The following is a 13,583-nucleotide window of genomic DNA, read 5'->3' as shown; positions in this document are numbered from 1 at the left end:
TTCTTCCTCTCCTTGTGAGCCTCCTCCAGAGAAGTACACAGTACAACTGTGAGTTGAAGGGAAAATAGGCTTTCTTGTCTATTTTCATTGGGAGACACAGAAGACCATGGGTATAGACTGGTGCCTCTATGAGGTGACACTAAGTGAGAAATTGCTCTACCTATTATTATTTTTTTTAATGTGGTGATTGAGGTTTTTCAGCTCACCTTATGCAGTAGGGTTGTCAGCATGAGCTGCCACACTAGATGTAATCCCTCCCGAGGGTGCCAGGAATAGAAGACCATACAAGACGCTGCCCTGTTCTTTCCTCCCCTGCCTGTAAAACATCCCCCTTCTCAAGGAAGGGACACTGAGGGGTGACATGTAGCAAATGTAACATAGTAACATAGTTCATAAGGTTTAAAAAAGACCAGAGTCCATCAAGTTCAACCTATAACCCTAATAAGTCCCTATTGAGTTGAGTTGATCCAGAGGAAGGCAAAAAACCCTCATACTAGAGGTAAAAATTCCTTCCCGACTCCAAATATGGCAGAATAAATCCCTGGATCAACGTTCTGTCCCTATAAATCTAGTATACATAACCAGTAATGTTATTACTCTCCAAAAATGCATCCAGCCCCTTTTTGAACTCTATTACAGAGTTCACCATGACCACCTCCTCCGTGAGAGAATTCCACAGTCTCACTGCTCTTACAGTAAAGAATCCCCATCTGTGCTGGTGTAGAAACCTTCTTTCCTCTAGATATAGAGGATGCCCCCTTGTTATTGATACAGTCCTGGGTATAAATAGATCATGGGAGAGATCTCTATACTGTCCCCTGATATATTTATACATAGTTATTAGGTCTCCCCTAAGCCTTCTTTTTCTAAACTAAATAACCCTAATTCTGATAATCTTTCTGGGTACTGTAGTCCTCCCATTTCCCGTATTACTCTGGTTGCCCGTCTTTGAACCCTCTCCAGCTCCACTATATCTTTCTTGTACACTGGTGCCCAGTACTGTACACAGTATTCTATGTGTGGTCTGACTAATGATTTATACAGTGGTAGAATTATTTCCTTGTCGTGGGCATCTATGCCCCTATTGATGCACCCCATGATTTTATTAGCCTTGGCAGCAGCTGCCCGACACTGGTCACTACAGCTAAATTTACTGTTAACCAAGACTCCTAAGTCCTTTTCCATGTCAGTCGCCCCAAGTGTTCTCCCATTTAATACATAATCCCAGCCCAGATTTTTCTTCCCCATGTGCATTACCTTACATTTATCAGTGTTGAACCTCATCTGCCACTTCCCAGTCCAAACCTCCAACCTATCCAGATCCATTTGTAACAGTGCACTGTCCTCTATAGTGTTTACCGCTTTACAGAGTTTATTGTCATCTGCAAAGATTGTTACTTTACTATTCAACCCCTTTGCAAGGTCATTAATGAATATATTAAATCGGTCTTAAAACCCGTATTAGGAAACATTTATCAGATATACCTCACTTTAATTCTAGAAATGTTTCATCTGTATCACTACATTGTGCCCAACACCACCACGGGGATTTTTCCTCTATTAAGTTATCTGCTATTGAAAAAGTTTTTTTGCCCAAACGCGGTGGTAACCATAGACAGAAATTGTTGAACCGTGAGGTATACTGGATCATCAAATTGGGAACCAGGGCGCCTCAGGGCTTAAATAAAAGACAAGATGTCATTTTGTACTATTGAATATTTAAATTAGTATTACATACTATTTTTATATTTCCCTCGTTTTTTTTTCCAAATTTCTGTGTTATGGCATCTTGTATTTTTTCTGCCCTCTTTTTTTGCCCTCATGTTTTTGGAAGTAGCAAATGTTATATTTGTATCCATATATTCATATGTGGCTCTGCTATCTATCTGAGCTCTTTTTTGCTATATAATTTAATATAAAAATATTTTTTATATTCACTATAGATATATTTTATTTATGTAGCAGCATGTTGGAGTTCAGAAATCGGGTTTAAACATTAGCGGGACATGCATCTGGGTTTGTTTTTGTATTGTTCAGAATATAAAATATACTTCTTCTATATATAAATTTTGTTAATTTCTGTTCGAATACATTTGTACAACCATGCATATCTTTCCTCAATCTCCTCTTTGAAGTGATTGTGACCTATTCACACAGGTTTCCCTGACATGTGTGCGTTTTTTACATACCTTAGGTACATACATATGAATGCGTATTTGAAAATTTAAATAATAATTCCTCTACATGTAATAAGTTCTTTACACTTTGCGAACATATGTATGCCCCTAAATGTGTACTTTTGTCTTAACCAATACTTTTGTATGTTATACTATGTATATTTTACTTTGTGGTTGTGAGGGGTTAATGCCTGACTCCAGGAGGTCGGTCATGTGAGCAATCACTTTTCCTTCCACCTGGGAGAATCATGTCATTTCCTCTATATATACCCAGACAAATGTGGTTTTATCTTATGTACGATTAAGGGTGCTAACGCATCTGAAACGCGTCACATTGACCCCTGTTATGGCTTTTTAAGCATTAAAGAATCCGTTTTGCACGAATCTTGGCGCTGGACATCCAGTTTCTTGTTTTGCATTAAATCGGACAGGACCCAAGACGGACCCCTGTGGTACCCCACTAGTAACAGTCACCCAATCAGAATAAGTACCATTAATTACCACCCTCTGTTTCCCATCATTGAGCCAGTTACTTACCCACTTGCACACATTCTCCCCCAGCCCAAACCTTCTCATTTTATGCACCAACTTTTTATGTGGAACCGTATCAAATGCTTTGGAAAAATCCAGATATGCGACATCCAGTGATTGCCCCTGGTCCAGTCTGGAGCTCACCTCCTCATAAAAGCTGATCAGGTTAGTTTGACAAGACCGATCCCTCATAAATCCATGCTGATACGGGATCATACATTTATTTTTATCAAGATATTCCAAAATAGCATCTCTTAGGAAACCCTCAAACAATTTACATATAACCGAGGTTAAACTAACAGGTCTATAATTCCCGGGGTCACCTTTTGACCCCTCTATAAATATTGGCACCACATTTGCCATGAGCCAGTCCTGGGAAACAGTCCCTGTCACTATAGAGTCCCTGAATATTAAAAATAGGGGTCTGTCTATTACATTACTTAATTCCTTTAGAACACGTGGGTGAATGCCATCTGGACCTGGTGATTTGTCTGTTTTGATTTTTTGTAGGTGGCACTGTACTTCTTCCTGGGTTAGACAGATGACCTGTACTGGGGAGTTTACCTTATCTCGCTGTATTTCACCTGACATTTCATTTTCCTCAGTGAATACAGTAGAGAAGAATTTGTTTAATATATTTGCTTTTTCCTGATCCCCGTTTATAATTTCTTCCTCATCATTTTTTAAAGGGCCATCACTTAAATTTTTTACCTTTTTTGTTATTTATATAGTTAAATAACATATTGGGGTTAGTTTTACTCTCTTTGGCAATGAGTGTCTCTATTTATGCGGCTTTTATCTGTTTTTTACATATTTTACATTTTTCTCTATAGCTTTTTAATGCTTCTTCACTACTGTCCTGTTTTAGTAGTTTAAATGCTTTATTTTTATCATTTATTGCCCCCTTAAAATTTTTATTAATCCATATTGGTTTTCTTTTATTTCTGACCCTTTTAGTCCCATAAGGTATATACATCTTACAGTGAAAATTTAAGATATTTTTTAAAAGTCTCCAATTTAGTGTCAGTATTGTTGTTTTTGAGGACATTATCCCATTTTATATTGTTATGGGCTTCTCTGAGTTGATTGAACTTTGCCTTCCTAAAGTTCATTGTTTTTGTGGCCCCTCGAGAGATTCCCTTATTGAAGAACAAGTTATAATGTATTATATTATGATCACCATTTCCTAGGTGTCCTTCTTCTTGCACATTAATTACTCTGTCAGGTCTGTTGGTTAATATTAAGTCCAGTAGGGCGCCCCCTCTGGTCGGGCCCTGCACCATTTGGGACAGATAATTGTCTTTAGTTATAGTCAGAAACCTGTTTCCTTTATGAGATTCACAGGTCTCAGTCTCCCAGTTTATATCAGGATAGTTAAAGTCCCCCATTATTATCACCTCATTTTGATTTGCTGCCTTGTTTATTTGCCTCAGTAATTGATAATCTGCCTCTTCCATTATGTTTGGTGGCTTATAGAAAACCCCTATCAGAATCTTTTTATTTTTATCTCCATATATTTCTACCCATAATGACTCCACATTATCGTTTCCCTCCCATATATCCTCCGGCAGTGCGGCCTTCAAATTGGACTTTACATAAAGACAAACTCCTCCCCCTTTCCGTTTTGTCCAATTTTTCCTGAATAGACTATAACCCTGTATGTTGACCGCCCAGTCACAGCTATCGTCCAACCAAGTCTCTGTTATACCGACTGTCATAATCCTCCGCAGAAATTTTCCACTACAGTTCGTCAGTTTTATAGGACAGACTTCTGGCATTAGTCAACATGCACTTCAATGGTGCATGTTTTTTTTTTCCTATGATGCCTATCCCTATTAACTATTCTAACCCCTCCCTCCGCTCCACCCCCCGGTACATTAAGTCCCCCCCTTCTATCTACACTATCTTCCCCCTCTATGTTGCAGGTTCCCTCCCCCCCCCCCAGTCCCTAGTTTAAACACTCCTCCACACTTCTAGCCATCTTCTCCCCAAGCACAGCTGCACCCTTCCCATTGAGGTGCAGCCCGTCCCTACGGTAGAGCCGGTAACCGACAGCGAAGTCGGACCAGTTCTCCATGAACCCAAACCCCTCCTTCCTACACCAGCTTCTGAGCCACTTGTTTACCTCCCTAATCTCCCGCTGCCTCTCTGGTGCAGCTCGTGGTACAGGTAAGATTTCAGAAAATACTACCTTGGAGGTCCTTGCCTTAAGCTTGCAGCCTAAGTCCCTGAAATCCTTTTTAAGGACACTCCACCTACCTATTACTTTGTCATTGGTGCCAATATGTACCATGACTGTTGGGTCTTCTCCAGCCCCACCCAACAACCTGTCAACCCGATCCGCGATGTGCCGAACTCGAGCACCAGGAAGACAACACACTGTTCGGCGATCCCGGTCTTTGTGACAGATCGCCCTGTCTGTCTGTCCTAATAATTGAGTCCCCCACTACCAGTACCTGTATGGCCTGCCCTGCACTCCTCCCTCCCTCCTTACTGGAGCAGACACCCCCCTGGCGTTCAGAGGCAGAGTCCTGCTGCAGTACCGCTAGCTCTGAAATGGCATCCCCCTCATCTGCCAACCGGGCAAACTTGTTGGGGTGTGCCAGTTCAGGACTAGCCTCCCTGACACTTTTCCCTCTACCCCGTTTTCTAACTGTAACCCAGCTAACTGCCTGACTATCCTCCCCCACCTCTACCCCAGACAGTACCTGCTCAGTGAGCAGGAGACTCCTCTCCGGGTTGTCAATGCATCTCAGTGTTGCCAGTTGCTCCTCTAGATCCAGGATCTGGGCTTCCAAATGAGCAACTCGCACACATCTCGCACAATAATATGCACCCTCAAACTGTTGTTCAAGGATTGCATACATTGTGCAAGATGCACACTGGACTGCCTTTTCCAACATGGAGGTCATACTAGATTTGGGGATAGCTAAAATTAACAGAAAAGAAAAAAAAATCAAATATTTCAATTTAAACTTCCTGTATTTTAAGTCCCCTCACTTTTATACTCACTCACTTGTATACTTCACACTCTTGTATACAGACACACAATCGCTTAGTGTACTTTATTTTATATTTACCACAACCACCTCTCTTCCACTGCCTGGAAGTGAATCCAAATGGTCAGCTGGCTGCAAACAGCTGCAATTTATCAGCTGCTAATTATTTAGTTACTCCACCCTCTCTCCACCTGTAATGCTCCCAGACAGACAAAGAGAGGGAAAAGAAAGAAAGAAGAAAAAAAAACACAGAAATGCACTCAAAATGCTCACAATACTTTACAGTATATCCTTAATTTTAAGTCCCCTCACTTTTATACTCACTCACTTGTATACTTCACACTCTTGTATACAGACGCACAATCGCTTAGTGTACTTGTTTTTATATTTACCACAACCACCTCTCTTCCACTGCCTGGAAGTGAATCCAAAGTGAATGTCATTATGAAAAATGCCCAAAGATGCCCATTGTGCATGGTGCTGCATGAGATTAATTTTATTATTTTTTTAAATTGGAAGTTTCCTTTTCTGCTATGGCTATAGCTGACATGCTCCCAAGCCAATATTTGTTTATTTATTCCCATTCTGTCTTGTAAAGTCAGCTTGGCCAGTTTTTACTGCTGCAGTATGGGAGATGCTATGGTTCTAAGACCCCTTTTTCTCTGGGAGCTTTACAGGGTGCTCTTTCTGAGCAGTCCTACTCAGCCAGACTTAATTTTTTTCTCTCCAAATGCTGGTCCTGTTGCACTTGGATGACTGTGATTCGTTTTGTGAACTCTGCTGGTCTCTCTCCTACCAGCTTTGCTTTTTTTTCTTGGCATGCGCTTTTTTTTGTAAGTCCCTTCATCCTTGCATCCTAAACTACAGTGATCCCTCAACTTACAATGGCCTCAACATACAATAGTTTCAACATACAATGGTCTTTTCTGGACCATTGTAACTTGAAACCAGACTCAACATACAATGCTACAGCCAGCCGATAACCTTTACCAGAATATCGGTTATCATCCTGAAAGGCCACAGATTATCGATATCGGCCCCAAAAAAATCGATATCGGTCAATCCCCATTAAACAAAAAATACAATGAAATATACAAACTGTTTCTTGCATGTTGACCTTTGTTTGCAGGCCACTAAATCTTAATCTATAACACTTGTGTCCCACAGACAAAACCAATGTTTTGCTAAACAGACCACACAGTCCTGAGCCCCCAAAACTTGATCTGAATGGTCTTTGAATTATTGGAACATTAAAAAAAAAAAAAAAATTGGTTGCAAAGAAGTTAGATACTATGAACATCCAATTAGTCCTCTGTATTCCCCCCCCCCCCCCCCCAGTATTAAGGAGGAATGCTGGTGGCGATGTAATGCAAAAAATAAGTCTGTGTGGATAGGCTCTATCTGTAAGCAGAAGGGAAATCCGCTTTCTGTGGAAATTGTGCAAAATGTATTAAAGGAGTACTCCGGCGCACTTTTTCCCTTTTATCCCGTCCGGGCTGCAAAATAAAAGAAAAAACACTTTCTCTTACCTGCCATCGAGCCCCCGGAGCTCCGGTACAGGTGTTCGGTCCCCGGGCTGTATTCTTCTTACTTCCTGTTAGCCCGGCACGTCACACTGAGCTTCAGCCTATCACCGGCTGCAGTGATGTCCCGCCTTGGTCAGTGATAGGCTGAAGCTCCGTGTGACGTGCCGGGCTAACAGGAAGTAAGAAGAATACAGCCCGGGGACCGAACACCTGTACCGGAGCTCCGGGGGCTCGATGGCAGGTAAGAGAAAGTGTGTTTTCTTTTATTTTGCAGCCCGGATGGGATAAAAGGGAAAAAAGTGCGCGCCGGAGTACTCCTTTAAAGTGTCCATGTATTACTAGAACAGAAAACCAGAGAAAAGTCAGCAACACATAAAGCGCTAAATCTACTCTGATGACTTGTGAAATTCCAGATGAAATAGCCGTTCTGTGTCTGATGATTGGATTACACTGCAGGGGATTTAATGTATATTGCCTGTTATGTAATAAAGCTTTCTCTTGAATTCCGTCTAATTTTGCAGGTGGAAAATCTGATACAAGAACATCTGAGGGAAATGGGGATTAGTGAGGAGCAATTTCAAAAGGCGTGTTTAGCTCCTCTTGCGCATTCTCCAGATGTTAAGGTGACACAGTCTTAAAATTATTAGCATTGTTTTATGAACTATTTGTTTTTTTATTTAAAATTTTTATAGTTTAAAAGTAACCTAAAAATTGTACACTAGAACCTGGTAAACAAACAAAAAAAACTAAAAAAAAAATCTACTACAGATACTACATACATTCACCACAGTTTTTTATTTATTTATTTTTTTATACCTTTGTTTTGAGGTATACAGATATATATATATATATATATATATATATATATATATATATATATATATATATATATATAGCCTTCACAGAGGCCAAATGAGACTATTGAGGCCCCTTGAATATGTTAATGTATATGCTGGGATCTTCTTCCAGTGTTACATGTTAAGGGGACTCTATCAGTGATACAATGTATTTGGAAAGTCTTCTGACCTTATAACTTTTATTCACATTCTGTTGTATTCAATCTCTCATAATGACAAAGTGAAATTAGAATGTTAGAAAACTGATAATTTTGTCTTATCATTTTCATTAAATTAAGTGTTCTGACCCCTTAGGCCAGGTTTAAACGGCTCCACAAACATTCCACTGTCACAGAGTCCCATTGATTTTAATGGGATTTTGCTGCCCTGTTCACACAGCAGAGTCTTTGTGCCAGATGATTCTGGCGTGGAAATTCAGATTCCAGCGTCCGCAGAAAGAATAGTCAAGTCTTTTCTTTCTGTGGAGTATGCAAGGTAATGCATTGCTCTCTATGAGACGGTGCATTCCCGAGCAGTCCTGGTGCCAGCCAGATTTTTCAAATGTGAAGAATATCGGTGGACATTGTGCACATTTTCAGCCTGTGTGAATATAGCCTTACTCAGTACTTAGTTGGTGCCCCTTGTGCAGTGATTACAGCCTCCAGTCTTCTTGATGATGATACAAGGTTTGCACACCTGTATTTTTAAAATTTTTTTGGGGGGGGGGGGCTTAGGGATTTTCAGCCATTCTTCTCTGCATATCCTCTCAAGCTCTGTCAGGTTTCATGGGGACCATCGGTAAACAGCCATTTTTAGATCTCTCCAGAGATGTTCATGTCAGGGCTCTGGCTAAGCCACTCCTGTGTTGTCTTGGCTGTGATCTTATGGTCATTGTCTAGTTGAAGGGTAAACATTTGTCTAGTCTGAGGTCCAGAGCACTCTGCATCACGTTTTCATCAACAATAGCTTAGCTTTATTCAGCTTTTCCTCAACCCTGACCAGTCTCCCTGTCCTAACTGCTGAAAAACACCTCCACAATATGATACTGCTGCCCCCATGCATTTGGTATTGCCTTGGCAGAATTCTCTGAACTATCAAAATATAAAATTATTGATCCTGTGTGGTAAAAGGCGTCACCTAAGTCTAAAATTAAAGGTGACCAAAAATATGTAATCTCCGGAAAAAAATGGAAAAGTGATAGACAAACATAAAAAGAAAGTTGTATAGGGATCATAATAAGGCGATTCATATTTATTTTGTTACAAAAATGTTGTCTTCCCCTACCCTTCAGTCTTAGGGTGCATTCACACTGAGTAATTCAAGAGGAATTTATTCGAGTAATTCCTCTTGAATACTCCGCTTAGGATTAATTAACATCTGCTTTGCCATTGACTTGAATGTATTTTACTCTGCCCTGTTCACACTGCGTAAATTCCGCTTGCAGAATTCCACTGCAGAATTCCATTCCGCTAGAAGAAAGAACATAATCATTCTTCTTGCGGAATACGCGAGCAGAAGCCCATTGAAGTCAATAGTAAAAAAAAATTCCGCTTGAAATAGTTTCTGCATGGAATTTGCGCGAAATTCGCATGAAAAAAAAATTTAATGGGAAATTCCAATTGGTGGTGGTTGTGGTGCATTTTGCGCAAAAGAAACGTAAATTCCGCAGAGGATTTTTTACAAGAGGAGTCCTCTCCTATTCCTTAGTTTTATGCCCCGGCAATAACAGCCAACAAACTTTTTTTTTTTTCTTCATTTTAACGGGTCAGAACGGGCAATAATTCGTCCCGATGGACCCCATTATAGTCAATGGGTTCCATCGGGCGCCATTATTTTCTGAGAGAATAGCGTGAGAAAAAGATGCTGCAAGCACAATTTTTTTTCTCCCACTATTCGTGATCCGAAAATAACGGACTTCACACTGCCGGAGACAAGCCTTACCCTTCTAATCCTGCTCATCAAATGCAAACAGGATGCTGCACATGTAAATACACACTTTAAGGGTGCATTCACGCCTGCATATTTTTGCTGCAGATTTGCTTCAATTGACAGCAAATCTGCAGGAAAAAATACGCATGTGTGAACGTACCCTAAGGGTAGGGTCACGTTTCATATTTTGTTGCGTATTTGCTGCTGCGTTTTTTTCCTACCCTTTGAAGTCAATAGGTAGCAAAATCAGCTGTGGACTTCAATGGGTAGGAAAATATGCAGCAGCAAAATACGGCACGTGTGACCCTACCCTAAAAGTATTATTTTTTTTTTCCGTTTCACAGCAGTCATGGATCAAAGAAGGGTATGATTGTAAAGTACAATTGGGCCTGCAAAACAAGCCCTCATATGGGTCTGTAGATGGAGAAAAATGAGTTATGGCTTTGAGAAGGCGTTAAGGAGAAATTAACATAAAAATTGGCTTAAAGGGGTTCTCCGGTGCTTACACATCTTTTCCCCTATCCAAAGGATAGGGGATAAGATGCCTGATCGCGGGAGTCCCGCTGCTGGGGACCCCCGGGATCATGCACGCGGCACCCCAATTGTAATCAGTCCCCGGAGCGTGTTCGCTCCGGGACTGATTACAGGCGACCACCGGGCCGGTGGCGTGTGACGTCACGCCTCCGCCCCCGTGTGACGTCACGCTCTGCCCCTCAATGCAAGCCTACGGGAGGGGGCGTGACAGCTATCACGCCCCCTCCTGTAGGCTTGCATTGAGGGGCGGAGCGTGAAGTCACACGGGGGCGGAGGCGTGACGTCACACGCCGCCGGCCCTGTAGTCGCCCGTAATCAGACCCGGAGCAAACACGCTCCGGGGACTGATTACAAACGGGGTGCCGCGTGCATGATCCCAGGGGTCCCCAGCTGCGGGACTCCCGCGATCAGGCATCTTATCCCCTATCCTTTGGATAGGGGATAAGATGTGTAAGCACCGGAGAACCCCTTTAAATATTTTTTCTGTATTCACACTGCAAAAACAGTATATAAATTTATATGTACTGCCTGACTACATAAAAAAAAATTCCCTATCCACAGGAAATTTTGAGTGTCAAAAGCAAACTAGTAATCCAACCTGATGGCAGAATGGCGTAATATTCAGTCCTAAATTTGTACGGTTTCACAGCAAGACAACATATGCTGTGTTTTCTTTTGCTATAAGTCTTTCCGTACAGTCTTTGAAGGATAACATAGATTAAGGGATAATATAATTGTAATCCTCCTAGTTACCTTAGGTAAGTTAATCTTTATAGAAAGCGGTATGTGCTTCTGTCTTCTGAACTGCCATAAACTATGCTTTTTAGTGTGGTGGGAATTATTAGAGAATAAACATAACCTAACTTTTACCATGAGAACTGTGAACTTATGGAACAGTCTACCTCAGGAACTGGTCACAGCAGGAACAATTAATAGCTTTAAAAAAGGATTAGATACATTCCTGGAACAAAATAACATTAATGCTTATGAAGAAATATAAAATCCCATCCCTTCAATTCCCTGGCTGAACTTTATGGACATATGTCTTTTTTCAACCGTACTAACTATGTAACTAACGAACTCTCGGGATACTGGATACAGATAAATTGTCTTGTCCTAACTTGTCCTTTATAGAATATGTTGCAGTCTGTGGTAGCTGTAGAAGATTTTATTGTCTTTAAAGAAATGATGCTGCAGAAGAATATTGAGCTTCAGTTACAAGCAATTCAGATAATACAACAAAAGAATGGTAATACATGGAGATTTTTGCCCTTCATTGTTTTTTTTTTTGTTTTCAAAATGCAACACTTGCTCTATAAATGTTGCTTATAGAAAAGACTCAATTTACCATGTTTCCAGTATACAAGTGTACATTTTTTTTTTAATGTATTTTGACTATAGGTGACCTTCCAGAGTGCCTGAAAAATGGTGCAGATTTAATTTCAGACCTTGAACAACAGGAGATAAAAATGCTCTCGGAAGCTTTAAGGTAAAGACCTGTTCTGTTTATTCCTAATGTATAATATTTAATAATTATTTTTAATATTATTAAATAATAATAATGTTTTAGTATGGATTTGACCCCTTCCCTGTTTGGCAATTTTTCATTTTGCACTTTTGTATTTTAAGCAGCTTCAGCTTCTACTTAGAGATGAGCGGATTTACAGTAAATTCGATTCGTCACGAACTTCTCGGCTCGGCAGTTGATGACTTATCCTGCATAAATGAGTTCAGCTTTCAGGTGCTCCGGTGGGCTGGAAAAGGTGGATACAGTCCTAGGAAAGAGTCTCCTAGGACTGTATCCACCTTTTCCAGCCCATGGGAGCACCTGAAAGCTGAACTCATTTATGCAGGATAAAGTCAGCAACTGCCGAGCAGTTCGCGAGGAATCGAATCACTGTAACTTCTCTCATCTCTAATGAGGGCTGTGATCTGTAGTTTTTATCTGTATCATTTTTATTTTGATGGGACTTTTTGATCACTTTAAATTTTTTATGACATGAAGTGACCAAAAATGCGCAATTTTAGACTTTGGTATTTTTTTTATGTGTAGACCATCAACCATGTGTTTAACTAACCTTATATTTTATGTTTAGACATTTACGCACGCAGCGGTACCACATATGATTATTTTTATTTTTTATTACATTATTTTATTTAAATGGGAAAAGGGGGGATTCAAACTTACTTACTTTTTTTTCTGGTCCCCATAGGGGGCTATACCATGCAATCTTTTGAATGCTCAATGCTGAGCAATTGATCAGTGTTATTGGGGCTCTGCTGCTCTAGCCTGCTGAGGCTTCCTTGAGCAGCAGAGGACCGATCGGAAGACAAGGAGGCATGCAAGAGCCCTCCTGCAGTCCACTCAGCTGATCAGGACATCGCGATTCCACAGTGATGGTCCCAATCAGCTCTGCTGATGTAACTGGTACCGTTAACCAAGCATTTAGGCGCTGTGATCAACTTTGATTGCAGCGTCTAAGGGTTAATGCTGGGCATCAGCCCGATCGGCGATGCCCACCATTAACCGTGAGTCCTGGTACACCCTTCGTCCTTAACCTCTTAATGACCAAGCCCATTTTCACCTTAAGGATCAGGCCAATTTTATTTTAGCGTTTTCGTTTTTTCCTCCTCGCCTTCTAAAATCCATAACTTTTATATTTCCATCTACAGACGCATATAAGGGCTTGTTTTTTGCATGACCAATTGTACTTTGTAATGAAACCTCTCATTTTACCATAAAATGTACAGCGAACCCCCCAAAAAAATTGGGGGGGGGGGAGGAAATTAAAATGAAAACCAAATTTTTGCAAATTTTTGGAGGGGTTTGTTTTCACACTGTACAATTTACGGTAAAAATGATATGTTCTTTATTCTGTGAGTCAATACAATTAAAAGGATACCCATGGCTAGATACCGTATTTATCGGCGTATAACACGCACTTTTTAGGCTAAAATTTTTAGCCTAAAGTCTATGTGCGTGTTATACGCCGATACAGCCCCAGGAAAGGCAGGGGGAGAGAGGCCGTCGCTGCCCGCTTCTCTCCCCCT

The 13,583-nt window shown here is 40.8% G+C and overlaps 1 protein-coding gene across 2 annotated transcripts in view; it reads left to right on the top strand.

The window, feature by feature from the left end:
• The window catches only part of CFAP36 (cilia and flagella associated protein 36), a 50,417-nt gene that overhangs the window by 20,681 nt on the left and 16,153 nt on the right, over positions 1-13,583 (top strand). For both annotated transcript variants that reach the window (XM_056567732.1, XM_056567730.1), the window contains exons 3-5: positions 7,755-7,856; positions 11,667-11,781; positions 11,934-12,021. In XM_056567732.1, coding sequence (XP_056423707.1) covers positions 7,755-7,856; positions 11,667-11,781; positions 11,934-12,021 — 305 coding nt within the window. The remainder of the gene's footprint in view (positions 1-7,754; positions 7,857-11,666; positions 11,782-11,933; positions 12,022-13,583) is intronic.

This window comes from Hyla sarda, chromosome 3, assembly GCF_029499605.1.
Source record: "Hyla sarda isolate aHylSar1 chromosome 3, aHylSar1.hap1, whole genome shotgun sequence".
NCBI lineage: Eukaryota > Metazoa > Chordata > Amphibia > Anura > Hylidae > Hyla > Hyla sarda.
The sequence above is the reverse complement of the archived record's forward strand: the minus strand, read 5'-3'. Positions and strand labels throughout refer to the sequence as shown.